Source organism: Balearica regulorum, chromosome 15 (assembly GCF_011004875.1).
Source record: "Balearica regulorum gibbericeps isolate bBalReg1 chromosome 15, bBalReg1.pri, whole genome shotgun sequence".
NCBI lineage: Eukaryota > Metazoa > Chordata > Aves > Gruiformes > Gruidae > Balearica > Balearica regulorum.
In genome coordinates this window covers 8,712,126-8,731,403 of record NC_046198.1, presented here as the reverse complement: position 1 = coordinate 8,731,403, position 19,278 = coordinate 8,712,126, and the positions used below count along the sequence as shown (strand labels likewise).

General features: G+C 47.4%; 1 protein-coding gene across 7 annotated transcripts in view; it reads left to right on the top strand.

Moving 5' to 3' along the window:
* TRAF7 (TNF receptor associated factor 7) overlaps nt 1–19,278 on the top strand; it is a 35,642-nt gene that overhangs the window by 2,244 nt on the left and 14,120 nt on the right. Inside the window, exons 1-6 of one of the 7 annotated variants that reach the window (XM_075767342.1) lie at nt 1,332–1,476; nt 11,754–11,846; nt 11,939–12,057; nt 12,302–12,359; nt 13,509–13,600; nt 18,073–18,189. In XM_075767342.1, the coding sequence (XP_075623457.1) occupies nt 11,977–12,057; nt 12,302–12,359; nt 13,509–13,600; nt 18,073–18,189 (348 nt within the window). In that variant the 5' untranslated portion in view covers nt 1,332–1,476; nt 11,754–11,846; nt 11,939–11,976. Of the gene's footprint in view, nt 1–1,331; nt 1,477–2,656; nt 2,676–11,753; nt 11,847–11,938; nt 12,058–12,301; nt 12,360–13,508; nt 13,601–18,072; nt 18,190–19,278 lie in introns of those variants that run through there. The other 6 variants (XM_075767343.1, XM_075767341.1, XM_075767345.1 and 3 more) reach the window with 6 other exon arrangements.

Below are 19,278 nucleotides of genomic sequence, written 5' to 3'. Positions count from 1 at the left end.
TTGGCCCTTGATTGAAACCCTTCTGCAATCAACCGTTCCCTTCCTGTGGCTCAACAAAAACAACCTCACTGCTGGAGTTGCAGGGAGGCCAGCAGGCTCTGGGAAGTTGCTGAGCACCCTGTGATGGTGTTGGTGCCTGCTCTGCCCTGCCATGAGCTGCTGCAGAAGTGGCTGTACATCAGCCGGGGTTGATCCTGGACAGCGCTGAGCATTTTGCAGCTTCAGTTGGTGTTCAGCAGTTAGTGACCTCGTGGGCTGAGCGTTTGCCATTCCACGGGACCTTCCTAGCCCCTGCTAGCCATGACTGTGGTGCTTCCTGAAGCATGATTGTACTTGCCTCTTGGGTTGTCTCAGCCAAGCTCAGCTGTGCCAGGAGAAAGGCATTTGAGAGAAAAATCCTTCCTGGTTTCACTAACTCAATACTGGGATTATGTGGACAAGTTCAATTTGTCAGAATTCTTCCCTCCAGATTTTTATGTCCTATGCCTTCCCTTCCCTGGCTGTACTCCTTTGCCATGGACATGATGAGGCACACACTGGCATGTCCCCTTGCCCGTGGGTTGGGTTGGGGGACATAGCAGCTGCCTGGGGCAAGGGAGGAGGCGGGTGGTTGCTCACAGGGGTGCATGTCACCCTTCTTACAAGCTCAGCAGCTCCCCCAGGAATCCAGGGCAGCAGCACCCCGACTTACCCATTTACAGACTGCTCCCACTCTGCCTTTAGCACAGCCTGAGTTTGGAGCTTCATCAGTTACCTTGCTGCTTTTAATGAGGTGTAAAAACTGCAGAAGGTGTATTGGGTGCTGGAGTGGGGTGAGAGCTTTCCATGCAGTGCCTGCTCTGGGAGAGCCTCAGCCATAGGAGTATGTTGTTCTCCTGCGTGGGGTGGGTGTCCTGGCAGTAGAAGTCCCCCACCATCAGTGCCTGTCTTTCAGGCTAGCACTGCTCACCAGCTCTGCCTTTTTGTGGCGTTTCTTAGTTAACTGGATTTCCCTGGATTGTCTCTACAAGCAAAGACTGTGTTGCTCTTTGTTATGCTGCTAGATACTCAGTATTATGAATAGTTCGGGAACCATCTAAAGAGGGTGAGAAACTCAAACTCCCTTTAAAGTGAGTGATGGACTCTCCTGTCCCTGGAGATTTCTCTGATCAGAGGAATAAATCTGAGTGTGCTAAGAGAGTAGTTGTTTTTTTTCTGAACTAGACTAAACCTCTTCAGTCTCAGAGCAGTCAGGGCAAAGCTGCGAGGGAGCTCAGAGATTGGCTGAGCTGTGGGATTTTCCAGCTGAATTTACATATCGCCCACTGCTCTGCATGCCTTTCTGTTTACATCACTTAAGAGCGATACACACATACACGCACACAGATAGCGGAAGAGACAGTTTGACCAAGGAAAAGCCTGCCCACAGCTTAGGAACTTGGTCATGGTGGCGTCTTGCCGGGCTTCAATACTCCGTGCCAGCTTGGACAGCAGATGGTGAGTTTCCTCCAAGGTAAAGTGTTTACCCTGGGTGCTGGATGTCAGGGCTGTGTCGGCAGGGTTCCTCGGAGGCTGCTGTGCTTTAGCGGACACAGGAGTAGTGAGACAGGAACTGTTTTCATGCCTGTGTCTATGTCTTAGTAAAGAAGCAGGAGGTATCTGAAATCCAGCACCAGTTTAGAAGCGGGTACCTGTCACCTGTCCAACGAGCTGGACCTGTATTATGCTGATTTTATGATCCTTCAGAGTGACCTTTGCAAGGACGTGTAACACTTGACTGTGCAGTAGCCCTGCAAGTGTTTTCTGAGGTTGCTTCTGGCAGTTTCAGAAACGGAAAATCCTTATACTCTTTAGGTGAAGTTGTGAGCAAAGCAGCCAAGTTTGTGAGAAGAGGCAGTAACTCTCACTGCCTCTCCCTTGCGTCCTAAGTCATCATGGCTACAGTACAGCTGCTAATGGTTCATTGGGGGAGTAATTTAAATACAGCTTTCCTAGCGTGGTGTTAGGTGGTTGTGGGACACTGAATAGTGCTTCCGTCTGAAAGTTGTCAGTAGACTTGCCACAGTGGAAGTGTCCACATCCACTGATCTCTTCAGGAATCAAGGATTCAATGCTTGTTTATCAAGGGGCAGGACCTTACTACTTTGCTTGTATTTTGCCCAGCTGACATGCTACCTGTAGAGCACTACAGCTTTCTCCCTTTCTCAGTTGCTGGTTAACACTCACTATCACTATCTTACATTGTGCTCTCCTGCTTGTTCTCAGTTGCAAAGTCCAAGGAAACTGTACAAAAAAAGAGCAGGTTACTGAAATTTACTGGATTTTTGTTTGTTTTGTGAAGGAGCTGATACATTTCAGATGGATCCTTAAATTGGTCTAATTGCACACAGAGAGCAAGCAAGAGTGTGTTGTGAAGTTTCAAAGCTTTGGAGGACCTTGGAGGGGGAGCAGGGAGTGGAAGTGACACTTTGTGCAGTCTGAGTAATTGAATGGATTCAGGTTTCTTATGACTTTAATCTGGAAGAATCTCATGTGGTAGGAGTGGTTAAACCTTTCCAGAGAAGTGCAGTCACTGGTAAGGCAAAGCTGTTTGAAAAGCCCTCAGTGACTACACAGCAATCGAGGAATGAAGTAGAGAAGAAACTTTGATTGCCTTGGGTCTAGCAGGGTGGCTCCAGGGAAGGGGAATGCAGCAGGTGAGAAAAGCATGCCTCTGGATTCCTTGGAAGAGTTGGGGTGCAGTGTCTGCTAAAAACTTAGTACATTCATTGGTGTTTAGCTCCTGTCCCAGGCCAGTTGAGAGCAGCTTTTGAACTTTGGTAAATTAACAGCCAAGGGTGGGACTAGAATGGCTGAGGACGGATTAGTTTCTGTTTTTCATGAGTAAGTATCTTGGTCACAGCCTTGCTGAAGTGCTTGTGTCGGCACTGCACCGGGCGGAGGTGAGAGGTATGCAAGGGAGTTCCGGATCTGTTTGTACAGGGGTTTTCTGTGTGACCTCCAGCTGCACCTGAACTGATCCACCAAGATTGAAGCCCACCGAGCAGAGGCTTTGCTTTGTCATGTGCTGCCCTGCCAGGACAGAGGCTGAATCTCTCCAGAACCAGGCTTTGCTGCTGACCTGGCATGTCTTAAGAGTTTTTTTTAAATGAGTTGCAAGCCCATCTATCTACTGGATTCCTGCAGGCCAGTTTGCGGCAGGGAAATCAGCAGCAGAGCCTCAGCTAGTCCGCAGGACCCCATGGGGTCTTGGCAGCTGCTTGCTCTCTGTCAAGCAAGGCTGAGGAGGACCAGTTAGCACCAGTTCTGGTGTGATTTGTGTAGGTGACTATTCTTAGCTTTTGAAGCATGATATCTTATATCGTGACCTGCCTCGCACAGAGGAAATGGCTGTTCCCTCTCAAGGAACAGCAGCAGGACTGAGATTTTGTCTTGGAGGGGTGGGAGATTGTTGGTTTGGGGGCTTGGTTGTGTCTTGTGGGTTTTTTTTCTTAAACAAATACACAATTTAATAATGTGAAGGTCCCTGAGTGGTTCTGGTTTTCAAGTGAGGATGTGGGAAAGATCACAAGCTGTGAAAGGAACAGCATGCAGCGCTGTCATGTTTGGGCCAACTTTGAAAGCACCTTTTGATTAAGGTCTTTGTGTGGAAGAGCTCTGATTGTGCTTGTTTCTGCCAGCCTGGCCACCCCAGCAGTGACCGTGTAGGTACTGAGCCAAGACAAGCTGATCTCAGTTGCAGGGGTTGGGCACTACCAAAACCTGGTCTGTGGCCTCATGCATAAGAAAAATGTTTTATAGGTGGATGCTTCCAGGTTTCCTAAAATGGAAGTAAAGCTTCAAGTATAGCTTTTGTGTCATGGAAACAGCATTAAACATTGGCCTCTGTTCTAACTTATAACTTGATTTTATTTGGGGGGGGGGGGGGGGGATTAGATGCTTTGTTCCACCAGAGCAATCATTTTTGATCCGGTTACAGACACATCTGAAAGTTACTGCTTCAGGTTTTAACATGAAGTATTGCAAAAAATTTTTCTATCCCAAGGACTCATTACCCATTAGGAAAAGCACCTAATACAAAATGATTTACCTTTCTGAATGGCATTTGCACAAAGGAATGACAGTGTTCAAACAGCTGTTGAATGTGCTCTCTCAGCTCTGCAGTCAATTGAAGCACTGGTAAAAGTAGCAGCAATTAAAAAATCACTTTTATATTTATTGATGACAGTTCAGTACAATTATGGTCTCACGTTAAGTAGCTCAGAAAAGTTTGTATGACTTTTAAGAGCAATGCAAAAACTTGTAAACAATAAAAAGATTCTTTCTGTTCCACAGAAGCTAAGACCCACCAGATGGAAGTACCATGCTCTGTTGGAAAGGCTGAACTTCTGTTCATGTTTTATGTTCTTCTAGTACTGACTGCACCTCTCGGCATGTGAGCCTGGTCTTGGGTCACCCCAAGTGTAAGAAATGCCCAACTGGGTCAGAGCATTGCTCTGCCTAGCCCCAGGTCTGTCTTCAGCAGTTCTGTAAATGGATGCTATTCATGGAGAGCACATGAACCTGACCACTTTCTACAATCCCTTTGCCTGATATTTTCCCACCACTCAGAGGAGTTGGACTAGGGACTACATCCCGTTGATCATTTTATTTGTCAGTCCCTGAAGTTTCTCTAACTATGCTGTGGCCTTCTTCCGAAGCAAAGACCAGAACTGCTACAACACACAGGAGACAAGTGCATCAAGGTTTTATGTAGCACCCAAATGGCACCCTCATGGTTGTTCTCCACAGCTTTTGTGATGCTGCTCAATGTTTTGTTGGCCTGTTTGCTGCTGCCCGCCTGGGCTGAGAATTGCAGCTAACTGTCCACAGAGACTGCAGCATCTCTTTCCTGAGTTGGAGCTGCCAGGGCAGAGCTGAGCATGGCATAGGCCTGCTTTACATTATTTTTCCCTAGACACATTGCTTGACATTTATCTCCATAAAAGCTCATCTGCAACCTTTATGTCTTCTCAGCTTTGTGGGGTTCTTTTTTAGTTCCTGCCCATCAACACTGTATTTGACTACTCAAAAGATCTTAGTGTCATCTGCAAACTCAACAATTTCACTGCTTGCTCTTAGTCAACGTCTTCACCTATGACCTTGGAAAAACTTATTCAGCAGTGGTTCTTGGGGGAACCCTTGCGTAGTCTCCTCTAACCTGAAGAGTGACCATTGAGCTCCACCCTCTGCTTCCTGTCCTGTGACCGCCTTGAGAGATGTCTATCTCAGTGATCATCTGTAGCTCACGCACATTCTTATGACCCGTGTTTTACAAGTCAGACTAGATGCTGATAGCCCTTGTCACCATGTTCTTTAAATCCTGTTAATGCAGTTTGCAAGCACTTACGAAATGAGTGCTGTTTCCACCAGAAACACTGACCAGGAAAGCTGGAGTGACTGTCCCGTGGCTGTCTCTGTAGAAGAGCTGATGAATCTTGTCTCATTTGTGCTTTGGTCAGAGACATTCCATTGCAGGTTGCTGTGGGCCACAGAGAATCAGTTAATGGATAGAAAGTGCAGGCAACACCTTGGTACTGCAGAAGGACAAGGTGGACAGAGCCTGCCTAAACGGGGCTGGATTTACTAGCCCTGCTAGCTCCCCTAGAAGAGCCCTGGATGTGTGAGAGCTTGTGATGCAGCCAAGGAAGGGGTGTAGTCCACAAACCTGCACCCCCTGCTCTCAGCATCTGCTTGCCTTGCCTGTCCCTTGTCCCGTTGAGCTTGGCTGTTGGAGCAGCACAGTGCATTTTAGCTTTTGTAATAGTATTTCCCCAGTGATGTGCCAATAATCTCAAGGATGTGTAACCCTTCCCGTTGTGGCAGCAGTGTTGTAAGAGGAGCAGAAGCTTATGTCTTTTGCCATAAATACCCAGGCAGTGAAATAAGGAAATTCACGTCACCCACGGCCTGTTCCCAGCTGGAGCAGGATAACCCCATGCCTGCCTTTCTCACGAGGCCAGCTGCATGCATTGGCCTCACTTTCCAGCAAACACTCCTGCTGTGTATGATTTTGCCAGCCCAACAGTTTCTGCAGGAGTGAATAACCTTAGAGACAGCTTCAATGAACTGAGGGAGGAAAAAAGGAAGAAAGCCGAGCAGATGTAGGACATGTCACTGAGCTTTACGGGCTGTTGATTGCGTAAGGCAGAGACACTTGCAGATTTCTTGGCAAAGAGACGCTGTGCAGCATGGGCCATTGCATCTGCCAGCTGCTCCCCAGCAGTGCCACTGTTCACCTGTGGGATCCGGTGCCATGCCTGTGTCTGGCCCCGGAGAGCAGCTGGAGCACAAACCCCAGCAGTGCCATTGCGCCTGCAATAGTGTGGTTCCCATATTAGGAACTGGCTCTGAATCAGGGCCAGGCAGGTTACATGATGTTTATGAAGGACGGGATACTCTGCCATCCCTTCTCCTCTTGCCACGTCCCCACTCAAAGCCCTGACCTTGATCTTGAGGTTGGTTGTAAGGATCTTTTGCTGAGTGTTGGGAATAGTCAGGGGTGTATGTGTGCGCTCTGGGGGCTGAGAGGAGGGGACACCCTTGAGGTACCTGTGCCGGTCCCACCGCACCCCTCTTGTGGGCAAACTCTCCACCACGGGCCAGAGGATTAGCTGGGCCACTGGTCTCGGAGGTGATTCCCTTCCCTGGTCTGAGCTGCAGCAGTGGGGCTGGCAGCAGTGTGCAACAGGCAGCAGTAAACTGCTCCATTGCTGATCTTGTTCGCCTTTGCAGTGGGGAGGAATAGCATTGCTTTCCCCAGCTGTCTCTGCAGCTACTGGTGGTTGGGTTTTTCCTTGCCTGGAGTACTAAAGTAGGAATTTTAAGGCTTTTCTTCTTGCTGAGTCTCAAAAGCCTGAGTTGATCCCTGTGGTGTGCAAATGCTGAAACCTAGCCTTTCCCTTCCCTCGCATCTGGTTACTATCAGCTGTGTGATTTAGCAAATAGCAGGTCCCCACATTTTCCTTTTTCCAGGGTAGACTTTTTTTTTGTCTTTTTTTTTTTTTCTTTTGCTGTCAAAAACACTAAAGTTGTGCGTTTTTAAAAAAAAAAAAAAAACTCTAGGCAAGGAGAGTGTGGATCACAGTCTGGGTTCCCAAGGTGATCTTCAGATGTGTGGATCCACACGTCTCTCCAGTTTAGAGGGCAGAGTCCTGTGCTGTTGTGCTGCTGGGACACACAGGTTCTTTCAAGAGTCCTTGTCTTTTCAGAGCAAACAGAGCCTATCCTCTCACTGCAGGTGTCAGGGTGCCTCTGCAACCCATTTTGCTGTAAATCATAGCCTAACCCTGCAGAGACCTGGGCTGGAAAATTGGGAGAATGTTTCCAACATGAGGGCTTCTGACCCATTGCTCTGCGGAGCTGCTGAAGATGCTCAGGGGATTTCTGGAGACCCTTTGTATTTGGTCCTCAGAGAAGGACTTAGCAGCCCAAAGGATTCTGCAATTTCCAGTAAATCTTAGTTTTCCTTCTAGGTCACAGAGCGCATGTGTTTTGTAACACAAAATATTTGATATTTCACTGTGTCATAGTCTGTATCTCCTCAGGATGCGGTTCTGGTCATACCCCGCAGGCTGAGCAGCTCTGCCTGCAGTCAGACCAGGGGCAGGAGCTGCCCATGGCCCGTGCAGGGTGCCCCAGGGAGGAACACCAGCCACCCGGGAGGGATGCTCATCTTCCAGGCCTGGGAGCACAGGGTGGTGTAGCTGGTAGGGATCAAATGCCAAGCCAGGGTTCAGAGATCTGGTGGAGATTTTTCCGAGTGCTGTAGGAAGCTGGTATTAATGTTGACAACACCAGTTCTTTTCTGCCTCCTTTTAACTTCTTTGATAACAGTTGGAAAAGCCCTTTCTCAGTACCTCTTGGAAGAGAGCTTGAGATGTGAAGGAGCTGTCAGACAGTGCTCTGGAGAGATGTCTGCTCTATTGAAGTGCTTCCTATATATGGTGGTTGCAGAGATTTGGGCTGAAATCAGATATTCATGTGGCAGCTGGTGTTCTGCAGCCTGGCTGATGTTCCACTTGACATTTTTTCCATTGCTTGCATTCTTCTGGTTTCTGTTTGGAGAAGACATGAAGCAGGCTCCCTGCTGCTGCTTGCAGGTAGGTTGCTCAGCCAAGCTGCAGAGTAGAGGACATGCTTATATACAATGAGTGGAAAATGCCTGTATTCCAGCCCGTGTTCCCTTCCTCGCTTTGGATTTATCCAAGCTCTGTTGAAGTTGGAAAGCATTTTGCATCCATTTCAGTGGGTCTTTGGGACAGGGTGAAACTGGAGATGTTCCTCCTTAATGCCTCTCAGCAGTAAGCAGTTCTGTGGCCTGAGGTTACCCTGTAAGCTGCACCATGGTGGACACCTCCTAGCCTGCACAGAAGTTTCAAAGTTATTTAAAGGGTCATACTCATCCTTGGCTGACAGGCCATAACTTACTGATTGCAGCAGCTCGAGTGTCTGTATGTCACTGTTGCAAATCTGATCCTACGTTTAATGACATTACAAAACTACTCAAACTGTTGTCCTCATTCTTGGGTTTTCCTGTCTCTCTGTGCTCCACAGTGAGTGCTTTCCTATTGCTTTTTTGAGTCTCCATCTGTTATGATTGAAGGCAATACATACCCTGAAAATGAGAAGGGGGTGAAGCTTTTGCCTGAGTCTCCAGACAGCCCACAATCCTCCATAAGGATAGGCTTCCTCTCTTTCCATCTGGGGGTGATTGTTTGCCTTAAAAACCCAGTAGGAATATTTGATGTGTGATGTTCCCTTAATGCTGTCACGACTGGTGAGGTGGGAGCATATCCCTGCTCTTGTCCTGTGAGTAGTGCAAGACAGAGGGTGTTCGGGTAGATGCTGCTGAGGTTGTCTGAAGAAGGATTTGTGAATTCTTAGCCCTGAAAAGTGAGTCCCTCTATTTCTACCCTAATGTGGGAGGAAGAGCATGCTGAATCCCTTAGCTTTATTGTTAGACTTCGGGAACCTATATAAGAGGGAAACTTTAGGGATACGTACATGTTATTAGACATGAGATAATGCAACCTTGAGGCATGAAATCATAGGAAATATGGCAGTTTGTGTCATCACTCATAGAAGTACTTGCTTTTATTTATGAGCAGTGCATCATCTGGAGGCCCCAGCTGAGGTGGAGACCTTTTTGTGCTAGGTGCTGCACAAATGTCCAAAGATTCTTTCATCTTCAGATTTTGTAGTCCAGATGTGCTGTGCAGAAGAGGTAAACTAAAGAGACTTGTGCAGGGAGGAAGCAGAGAGCTCCAGTGGCTTGCCCAAGGTTGTGAGGGGCTCAGTGGGGTTCAGATCTTGTGGGGCCATGGCCAGTGTTACTCAAAAGCTTTGGCTCCCCTTTTCCCCAGCACTCAGCCTCCCTGTGCCTTCTGCTATCTGTGCTCTAAGGAACCACTGAAAAGACTAAAAGGATCCTGATGGCCAATATCAAACTTCTCACTTGTTGGAACGCAGCTTTAAACTCGGCAGGTCTCCATGATGCAGCAGCACAACACTACTTCATTCCTGCTGTTCTTGAGACTACTCCAGCAACTCTGCTTAGCATCTCCTAAGGGATCTGGCATTTGCAAACAGCCAGGACAGTGCTTTCAAATGTGTGGAAAACATTATCCAGATCCCTATTTTTAAGATGGTCTTGGGTTTGGTTTTGAGATTTTTGTTTGGTTGGTTTTTGGTTGGGGTTTTGTTGGTTGGTTTGGGTTTTTTTTTGTTTTAGACTGCAAATTTTTTAGAGAGTTTAGTCCTGAGTGGCAGTTCCTGGGCTGTGCTGCTGCTGTAATCTGTCTGCCTGACAGTTGTCCGATAAAGAACTGCAGCGAGCAACACGAAGTGCTGTGTCAGGCGTGGCTGAGCTGTTGGCTATTAGCAGAGCATTGGCTGAGGGCATCCTGAGTATCGCCTTTGCAATGTTGAAAATGTGAGCACAGGATATGACCAGTTCTGTGTGCAGGCAGCCTCGTGCTGGGGCTTGCAGGGAAGGTGGGTATGCTCTTGGGCTGGGACTAAGGAGGCCCTGGGCAAGTCTCAGGTCACAGCTACGTTGCGTGATTGTGTCTCTCTGAGCCTCAGTTTCCCTTTCTGTAAAGCGGAGAAATCACAGTGGTCTCCTTTATAAAGAGCTTAGAGATTTAGGGCTTGTAACCCTCAAATAAGAGAAAATTAATTGCTAGAAATACCCAAGATGCTTCACCTCCCCAAAAGTTGAAAATGTGAGCAGTGGGAGTGCAAAAGCCCAGCCAGAAAGCCTGGTGCCATCTCAGTGGGGACCAGGAGCTCTGCAGTGGCTGATTGCAGGCATCTGCGGGGTGTTTCTTCTGAGGTGCCCTTCGCTGGTGGTTGGCTCTTGTCCTGCAGAAAAGGATTTTGGTTGTGTTTTAGTAAACCATTTTTGGCCTGTCTGTCCTCACTGCAGATGTCTGTCTGGTCTGTCTGTTTAGCCCTTGGACTCTGCTGCTGGCAGTGAGAATACCAAGACTTAACTATACCTTGGACAGAAAGGGATCTCTTAATCAGGATCCTTCCTGAGCAGCTTATTCCTGGAGTGCAGGGTCCCTTTCTCCTTGGGCGGGCTGGGACAGCCTGTGAGTGCAAGCAGTACCCTTCAGCTGCAAGGATGAAGGGGCAGCTTGGGAGGAGAGCTCAGTGTCCTGCTGAACCATTGTCTTCTCTGATGGAAACATCTGCTCAAGCCAGAAGCATCTCTGTGTGATGGCAGAGAGGAGGTGCAGCTCCTTCCTATGGGTACCCTGGCTCCAAAGGACACTCTTTGAGAGCATCTTGTCAGATTCGTTGGGACAACAGCAAAATCTTGTGCCCTGAAGCCAGCATCAGGTTTCAACAGAGGTTAAAGAAAGCAAACTTCTGCAGATCATTATTGTGTAATACTTGACTTTGCAAACTTGAACATAGTAAAAAACTGTATAAACAATGGAGGAAGATAAATGAGCCCTACTGCTGACTTTTGGGGGGAGAGGATTTCTCTTTCTGGGTGATGATCCAGACTTTGCTGGTTGTTTCTGAGCAGAAACTGGGAGTGAGATCTAGAATTACTTGAAGTAAGGTTTCTTTCATACTTTCCTTGACCTCGTAGCTCAGACCGTGCTGGAAGGAACTCCTTTAATGCAAATATAACTAAATCAAATGTGGGATTTTTGCTTTCAGCTAAGATCTAGCCCTGGCTTTTGTGTTCAGCAGTACGGCCCAGGGCTTTTGAATTAAATAGCAAAACTCCCACTGAGTGCCTTCCATGCGCTCAGCTCCCCAGCACGCTGAAAGATCATGCTTGCATCTGTGGCCTCAGCTGAAATGCCCCTGCCTGCCATGGTACAGTCTGCTCTTTGTTTGCCGTTGCTGACTTGTGGTGGGGGCTCCCTTTTAGGACCCTGCTTTTACTAATCACTGCTGTGTGCAAATTGTTTTGGGAAGCAGTGGGTAACCTGCTTTCTGAACTAACTGAAACTGGGGAGGGAGAGAGGACCAGATACAGAGCGTGTATAGGGCTCTTCTCTGCTGGGACTGTGAGTCACAGCTAGTACATACTCTCATTTTGAAAAGATGATGTGTATCATGGCCAGTCGGGTGCTATCTTCGAGTAGTCTCCTGAGAAGTCTCATCTGCTGTTAAAACGGTCGTATACTTGTAAAAGCAGCTAATGATTATGGGTGTTCCAGTATTTGGTCAGTTAAGGAGTTATTTTAAATGATAATCGTTTTTTTTAGAAAATGCTGAACACTCATCCAGGAATGATTTGAAAGAACCTGACTGTGTGCTTGCCACCTGCTTCTGAAAAATCCAGGTTTATGTGAGTTTAGGTAAACACTTGGACTTAATGCTACAGGAGTGTTCTCTGAGCCCAGCAAAATACATACAATGAACCTAACTCTCTTTCTGTCCTCTTTCACAGAGCAAACTTCCCATGACTAAGAAATGCTGGCCTAGATTATGAGCTCAAACAAGAACGCTCGCTACAATCGTTTCTCCAGTGGCACAACAAACATCAGTACTTCCGAAAACACTAACGGGGTAAGGCTTGGTGTTGTTGGCAGAGGATAGGGGCTAGGGCTGCTGCTTATGTTCTCATCCTTTCTTTTGAGGAAATGATGCCTGTTGAAAAGATGGTGTTTTCTTGGCTCTTAACAATCACAGTATGCACAGATAAAAGTTGGGAATATGTATGTACATTTTTTTCATCAATTCAGGAAAGGTAGCAAGGCTGTGGGCTGTGCTGCAGTGGTACACACTGACCTTCGTTTTGTCAATATTTCAGACAAGAATGGAAACAACTTTTGGGCCAGCCTACTCTGCTGTGACAACCATCACAAAGGGTGAGTATATTTCATGCATAGAGCTTCTCCTCAAAGCACTATGTGTGATTCCTACCAGGTTTGTTGTTTTTACAAATCATAAAGCTGTTGGGAGCATCACTGTGTTCATTACAGACAGGTGCCAAGGTGCTAGTTTTAGTATTTTGCAGCCCAAGTGTTATTTAATCATGGCATCTGATCACCAGGCATGATGGAAATGAGCATGCACAGAAATTTTCTCCCATTAGGCAGACTTAACGGTACCACTGGGAAGCCACTTGCTGAAATTAGGATAGTACAACAGAGTTTGATACAGAGCTCAATACCAAATCTTATTTATCCCTGTAACTTCTCATGCAATCATTACTAACGCTGACAATTCCCACCTTCACTCTCTGTCTGACTGTGAGTCACTCTGGACACTTTGGCAAAACCACCATGGCCATTTTTAGCTCAGACAGGAGGGGATGCAAGTGTACCTGCTCATTTAAAATTCTTGTGCTTTGTTCCTCAAAGCCCAGCAGGTGAGAAGTCTGAGCCCTGACACATGGTGTAAGTGTAGAAAAAGGTCTGGTTTCATTTTGGAATAAAAATATCCTTACTTTAGTAAAGATAAACTGTGGCATTTGACACTGATTTAGATAAGGAAATGAACATCTGCCCAGGGAAAATGTTTGGATTACATTTGTACGGGACTCTGGACTCTAAATGTTTTTGGACTCCTGAATATTTACATTTAAAATTTTATATGTCAGTAATACAATCTTTATACAAATACCTCCAATTTAATTTAGCATGCTTCCCTTGTGCTATAAGAATATCCAGACCTCCCTTGATTGAAGCAATTTTTGTTGGTGACTGAAATATGTGGGAGTATAAGGTTTCCTTTTAATAGTATTTTTAACCTATGAACCCGGTAGAATATTATCTGTGTTCTTTTCCGGGCAAGCTACCTTCAAAGGGCTGCATGCATTTCAGCAAGCTATCAGAGTTCAGGATAGTTCTGCCTGCACTGATATGTCTAGGTCAAGAACTGGACTTGGGGAATCCCTATTCTTTTCCTTTTTCAAGGAACATACAGCTACAGAGACTGACCTGTAGCTCAGAAATGTTACTGAGGAGCCTAAATGCTTGCTTTTTTTTCTTTTTCTTTTTTTTCCCTCTTCAAAGCTGACGGGACCAATACTTTTAAACAGCACCGTCGGACCCCATCCTCCTCCAGCACACTCACCTACTCCCCACGAGATGAGGATGATGGCATGGTAGGTGTTGTCAGAAGCCCCCCTGCTGACTGGCTTAGCTTGATTATATGTCAAATGAGACATGTCTGGTGCTCCTCTGGACTTCTCTGCCTCCCTCATCGTTCCCACGCACTGCATTATATCTGAGGCAGATGTCTGCACCAGAGGCAGGACCAGCCTCAGCATTTCCTGGCTGCGCCCGGGGTTGGTGCAGTGGGGAAGCAGAGACTGTTTCTGACCTCGGGCTTTAGGCTGGTGCTGCTGGTGCTCATTTTCAGATTGCTTTAAAATGTTATGTGGTTACAAAGCCCAGGAGCTACAAATCTCACTTGTGAGGGTACCTCTGCCCCCTGATATGAGCACTGTGCTCTGGGTCTCCTGAGCTCGGGAGAAAACAGAGCTGCTGTCAGCGATGTCTGGGGCTGTGCCTGAGGCCAGTCAGTCTCAATCAGGGTGCGTTGGATGGACCATCCAGCAGCACAGCTGGCCCTGCAGTTATGACCAGAAAATCCATTCCTCTTTCCACCTCCAGATGGTGCTTCTGACCACAGGGAACAGGTCTGAAGCCTGCAGAGTGGGATGTTGGACACTACAGACTATGCTCTGCTCCTGGGGATTGCAACATCGGGGTCTTCTCACACAAACCATTCCCATGTCTCGCAATATCTTTGCAGAAAAGCACTTCCCAGTTTTTTAACCCAGCTTTCTCATTCATCACGCTCACTTCTGAGTAACTTCTTTTGGAGGAATCTAGTGATCCAGTAGGCCTCAGGATTAGCTGCTTAAAGAGAAATTAAATCAGCTAAATCAATCAAATCAAGAACAGCAACAGCAAAGCAAACCTCAGTGAATGGACAGATAGCTCCAAGACCTTGATCTTCTATCTCTAGTGCTCCAGCCACATCTCATAACCACAAGCTCCTATTTAGATTTAAGCACGTCAGTAGTAGACTCTTCAAATTAAGTAAGTCGTAGACTTTGTCAGGTTACGAGACCCAGCTTCCAAGCCAGGGATAAATGGATCACTGCTGCTGAAGTTAGGCACTGGCAGAGACTGGGGTCAGCAACAGTATGGAGCTACAACACTTCTTAAAATAAATCTGACACCAGATTGCAAAGAGCTTTATTGTCAGCATCCTATAATGTTCCTTCTGTTGCTCAGAGATCTTGCTGTGTTTTATGTGAGCGTGTGTTTGTTTTTTCCAAAAGTCCTTTGAACATTTGCCTCATGTCCTTGGCAAATGCAACTCTCCAGCACATCACTGACCCCATGGTGCTGGGCCGCTGTTCCAGGAAGCCCTTGGCTGTCAGCACTGATCCTGTGGGCTGAGCGCTGTGCTCACTGCACCCTTTTCATGAGCTGTGCAGCTCTCACAGAGCACAGGTGAGGATTTTTCCAGAGGAGTAGGGGGTGCTGGGAACCTTATATTTAGCCATGTCGAATGGAGAAACTCCCTGACTCTGTTGAAAACTAGTGTGGCAAATAGAGGTATGCAGCCAAGAATAGGAGAGATCTCTCCTAGGACCTAGCCTCTGTCCTCTTGGACAGTCTCAGCCCACCTTCCCTGGAATGCTAAATATTCTTAAGCAAAAACAGCAAGAGGATTAATGAGTGGTTCAGGAAGCAGCCTGCAGCCCTGGGTGCTAACAAACCAGAAGTGCCACAGCCCTGCTCTGCCTGCTGCTCCAGACGAATTCTCACTAACCCTTTTAGAAAGCTTCCTTTGCTTTGTCAAGAAATAATCTGGGATTTCCCTTCCTCATCGCTGAGTTTTCCCTTCTCCAGAAGCTGCCAAGGGCTTGTCAGCCATCAGAGAGACAGCTGGAGACAAGTCAGAGCCCTCCTGTGACCTCCACCACCCCTTTTTCTGTCTTTTTAAAGCTTCTGTTAATGACACCAAAAGCAGAGCAGCGTGTTCTGTGTGCAAGGCAGGGATTATTGAGCGGCTGCTGTCATCTTTCCTGAAAACAGCGTTCCCAGCCTTGCTATGCCTACAGGGAGTGGAAACAAGGACTGTACTAGAGCCTTCACGTGGAGACTGCTTTTGTAGCTGACGTGATGGGAACTGCACCTAAAGATTACAGCTGAATATTGGGGCAAATGTATACTGATGGATGAAGAGCTGCCTGGCTGTCCAAAGTCTCTGTTGTTTACGGGGAGTGTCACCTCTGAACTAGAGGCTGGACTGAGTTACTGGCCAGCCACAAGCTATTCATCTTCCATCTAAAGATGTTTGAGCACTCCATCCTTGGGCTGTTTGAAGATGGACTTGATGTTTAGTGCAGAAATAGCCCTGGTGCAGCTGTGGGGAGGTGGGACCCTCCTGACACATCCTCCCAAATCCTAGCCTGGCCGAAGCAGTGCCACTTGTGCTGCCTTGCTGCTGAACTCTGTGGGCCTTGAACCACAAACCCTATGGTAGGGCCTGGTGCTCCTTGGCTTTGGTGCATGTGGTCAAAAACAAATGCTGCAGATACCTAGAGGGGCAATAAATGCCAGAACACACCTCTGCCATTCAGCATTGTCACTACACCCTGAGTGGAGTGACCTTTTTCAGCACATCAGCTTTCCTTCTGCGTAGTGTACACCAGCATTAGCCCAGCCAGGACACCGGGAGCTGAGCTTACAGTGTTGCAGAAGCCTAGCAAGGCTGTGTCTCACACCCCTGCCTGCTGGAAGTGGTCTTGGGCTGCAGTCCCTCTCCTCTCCATCAGTGATACACACGGGATGTTGCTCTTGATAAACCTGCCTCCCTGCAGAGCCTGCCTTTGCTGCCCTGCTTTCTGTGTCACCTCCAGAATGGGAACTGTGCACAGTCATTCTTGTTATTTTAATAACTTCTGTTACTAGTGGAGGAAAATAATAAAATTAATGGATACACATAAAATTGATTTACTTTGTTATAACCATTCCTCCTCAAGTTTTACATATTTAGCCAATAAATATGCCTTCTTTAAGAAAAAGAGCTTTATGCTTTGGCTTCTAAGCAGATGCAGCATTTCTGAGCTCCTAGGATCCCACTATCATAAAAATTAAGAAGCAGAGCAGTGTGAAGAACCAGCAGGATCCTGGTCTGCTCCTCTTCTGCAACCTGGCAAGGACTGCACTCAGGCTGCAGTATAGTCTGTCTCTGGGGAAGACAGCAGTCTCTGAAGCTCATCTTACATCTTTCATTGCTGAATTTCCTGACTGCCCCACTGGCCTCTTACAGTGCTTTTGTCTGTCCTTGGGTCTGATGTCACACACTTTCACCCAGGGCAAGCACACAGAATGCAGCACAGGAGATTTAGGTTGAACATGAGGAAAAACAGTTTTGCTCACAAGGTAGTGCAGGACAGGAACCCAGGGCAGCAGAGTCTCATCTGTGCAGCTTTCCCCATTCCAGCTGGGCAGGGCCAGGGCTGACCTGATCCAGGGCCAGGGAGAGTCCCTCTTCGAGTGGGCAGCAGGGCCAGTGATCTCCAGAGCTCCTTCCAGCCAGCACTTCTAAGAGTTTGCAGCTGATGTAGGTTACAGTCAAGACACGTATAGGTGTGATATGTGCAGGTGCAGGCAGCGTGGGCATTGGTCATCTCTTGATGCTAAGCATCTGAAGCTTATGGCTTCGTTCTGCCATTTCTTTGTCAGCCCATCTGTTCTGCTCCTTGAAGACTTTTATTGCTTCTCTGCACTCTTCCCAGCAGCATCTCCTCCAGAGTAACCCAGCAGTAGCTGCGCTACCGGCTGCTCTAGACCCCCACATCCAATCACCCCCTGGTCTGAAGAGTCTCTGGTTTCGCTTTGATGCTGAATTGCATCTTGGCTACACGCTGCTGGTTGATATTCCACCCTTAGAGATGAGCTGCTGGTTAATATTCCAGTGCAGCATTCCCTCAAAGCCAATCCCAAGGCCGCTGTAACCAGTGGGATTTTTCTTGATTGGTGCATGCGATGTCCACTTAGCTCTCCCCTCCCGAGCAGGAAGCGACAAAGCCAGTCTGTTACTGAATTGAATAGAAGGAAGTCTCCGCACTTACGCAAAGAAATTTGGCAGAAGTTAGATAGCGAGTGAAACAACAAGTGCTGCTGCAGAGATTATAGAAATTGCAGACGCTGGTAGCTGTCTCTGGGGGAGATTTACAAAGCTTTCTGTGAAGGATTAATTCTTCCAAACCATTGCTTTGCAGGTGCCCACGGTAAGTATACAAACGAATGCACTTTTGAGAAAGTTACGTGCTTGGAATTTAGATGTCAGCTTGGTTTAGTAAGTTAACGCTGAATGATGCCTGACCTGTCTCTGAACATGGTGCGCTGTTCCCGGCTGCCGGGAAGGGCGCTCAGCAGCGAGACGTGCTACTTCTGGGGGCCACTCAGTGCAGCTTGGCAGAGTGGATGAACAAATGGAGCGGCTGAGTTTTTTGGAGGGGGGGACTGCACCTGAAGTCTGTGTATATGGTTTTGGAGCACGGGGAATTATTTGCAGTAACAAGAACTGGTTTTTATCTCTTTGAAGCCTCCGATCAGCACCCCACGCCGCTCTGACTCTGCTATCTCTGTCCGTTCATTGCACTCTGAGTCCAACATGTCCTTGCGCTCGACGTTCTCACTCCATGAGGAAGAGGAGGAGCCAGTAGGTATTTGGGATTGTCTGAAGAAGCAGTATTAGGAAGTTCAGTGTCAAAAGAGTAACTTAGTGGACTCTTGTGAGCACATAGAGCTATCATGGGCAGATTTTCGTGGTGTCTGGCAACTAAAAGCCTGGCTGTCAGGGCTCCTGTTTTTAATTTTGTTTCCACCACTGACTTCTGTAAGTTACTTTGCTTCCTTGTGTACCGTTTCCCCATATGTAAAGAGGGGACAATGGTGAGGCTTTTCTGCTTCTCAGAAAAACTTAAAGTCTTTGCAAAGCCATGTGTGATTCCCTGGCTCTGCTGCAGAACAGTAGGGGGTTGCAAGTCTTTAGGCTGGTGGTCTAGCCCCAGGCAGCAAGACTAATACAATTCCCCAGTGATTCAGAGCCCCATCCCTCATTTAGGGCTGCGTGGCACCCCACTGACTTGATTGTAAGCCCTAGGAGAGTGCAAGGCATTGTCCACATGTGACTCTTATTGGAGGAGGATACTTTTAAGCTGAGCTTAGCTTGTGACCCAGTAACTAACCCCAGACTGGATACATAAAAGGTCAGGTGGCATTTTGCCACAGATCAGGGATAAAAGTTTGTTTCATATTTTGGAACCCAGGGGGTTGTGTTTGCAGTTCTGAGAGCAGCACAGGATGAAAAGACAGACCAAACTGCAGTGATTGATTTGAAATGCTCTGAAATGTGAAGCCCTGCTCTGGCATGGAGTGGAGAGCTGTGCTGCTCCAGGAGGACGTGCTCAGAGCCTGCGCTTCAGCAGTTTTAGTTGGTAAACAAAACTGGAGAGATGGGCCCATTGCAGCAGAAACAATGTTGTTTCTGCTTCATAAGGGAATGAAAGAGCCCTTCCTTCAGGATGTTTCAAAAATACAGAAAGGCAAGTTGGTTTAAAATTGCTTTTGAACTTCAGGCTTAGTACAGGGGACGTTTTTGACAATGCACTGTTCAGTCCACCCAAGCAAAAAGTGTCAGGCAGTGCAGCTCACGCAGTTCAGGTGACTTGAGTCACTCTGGCAAAGAAGTTGGTCTGTGCAGTTTGCTGTCAGATCCTGATCCTGCCACATGCTGGTGGCAGCCAGT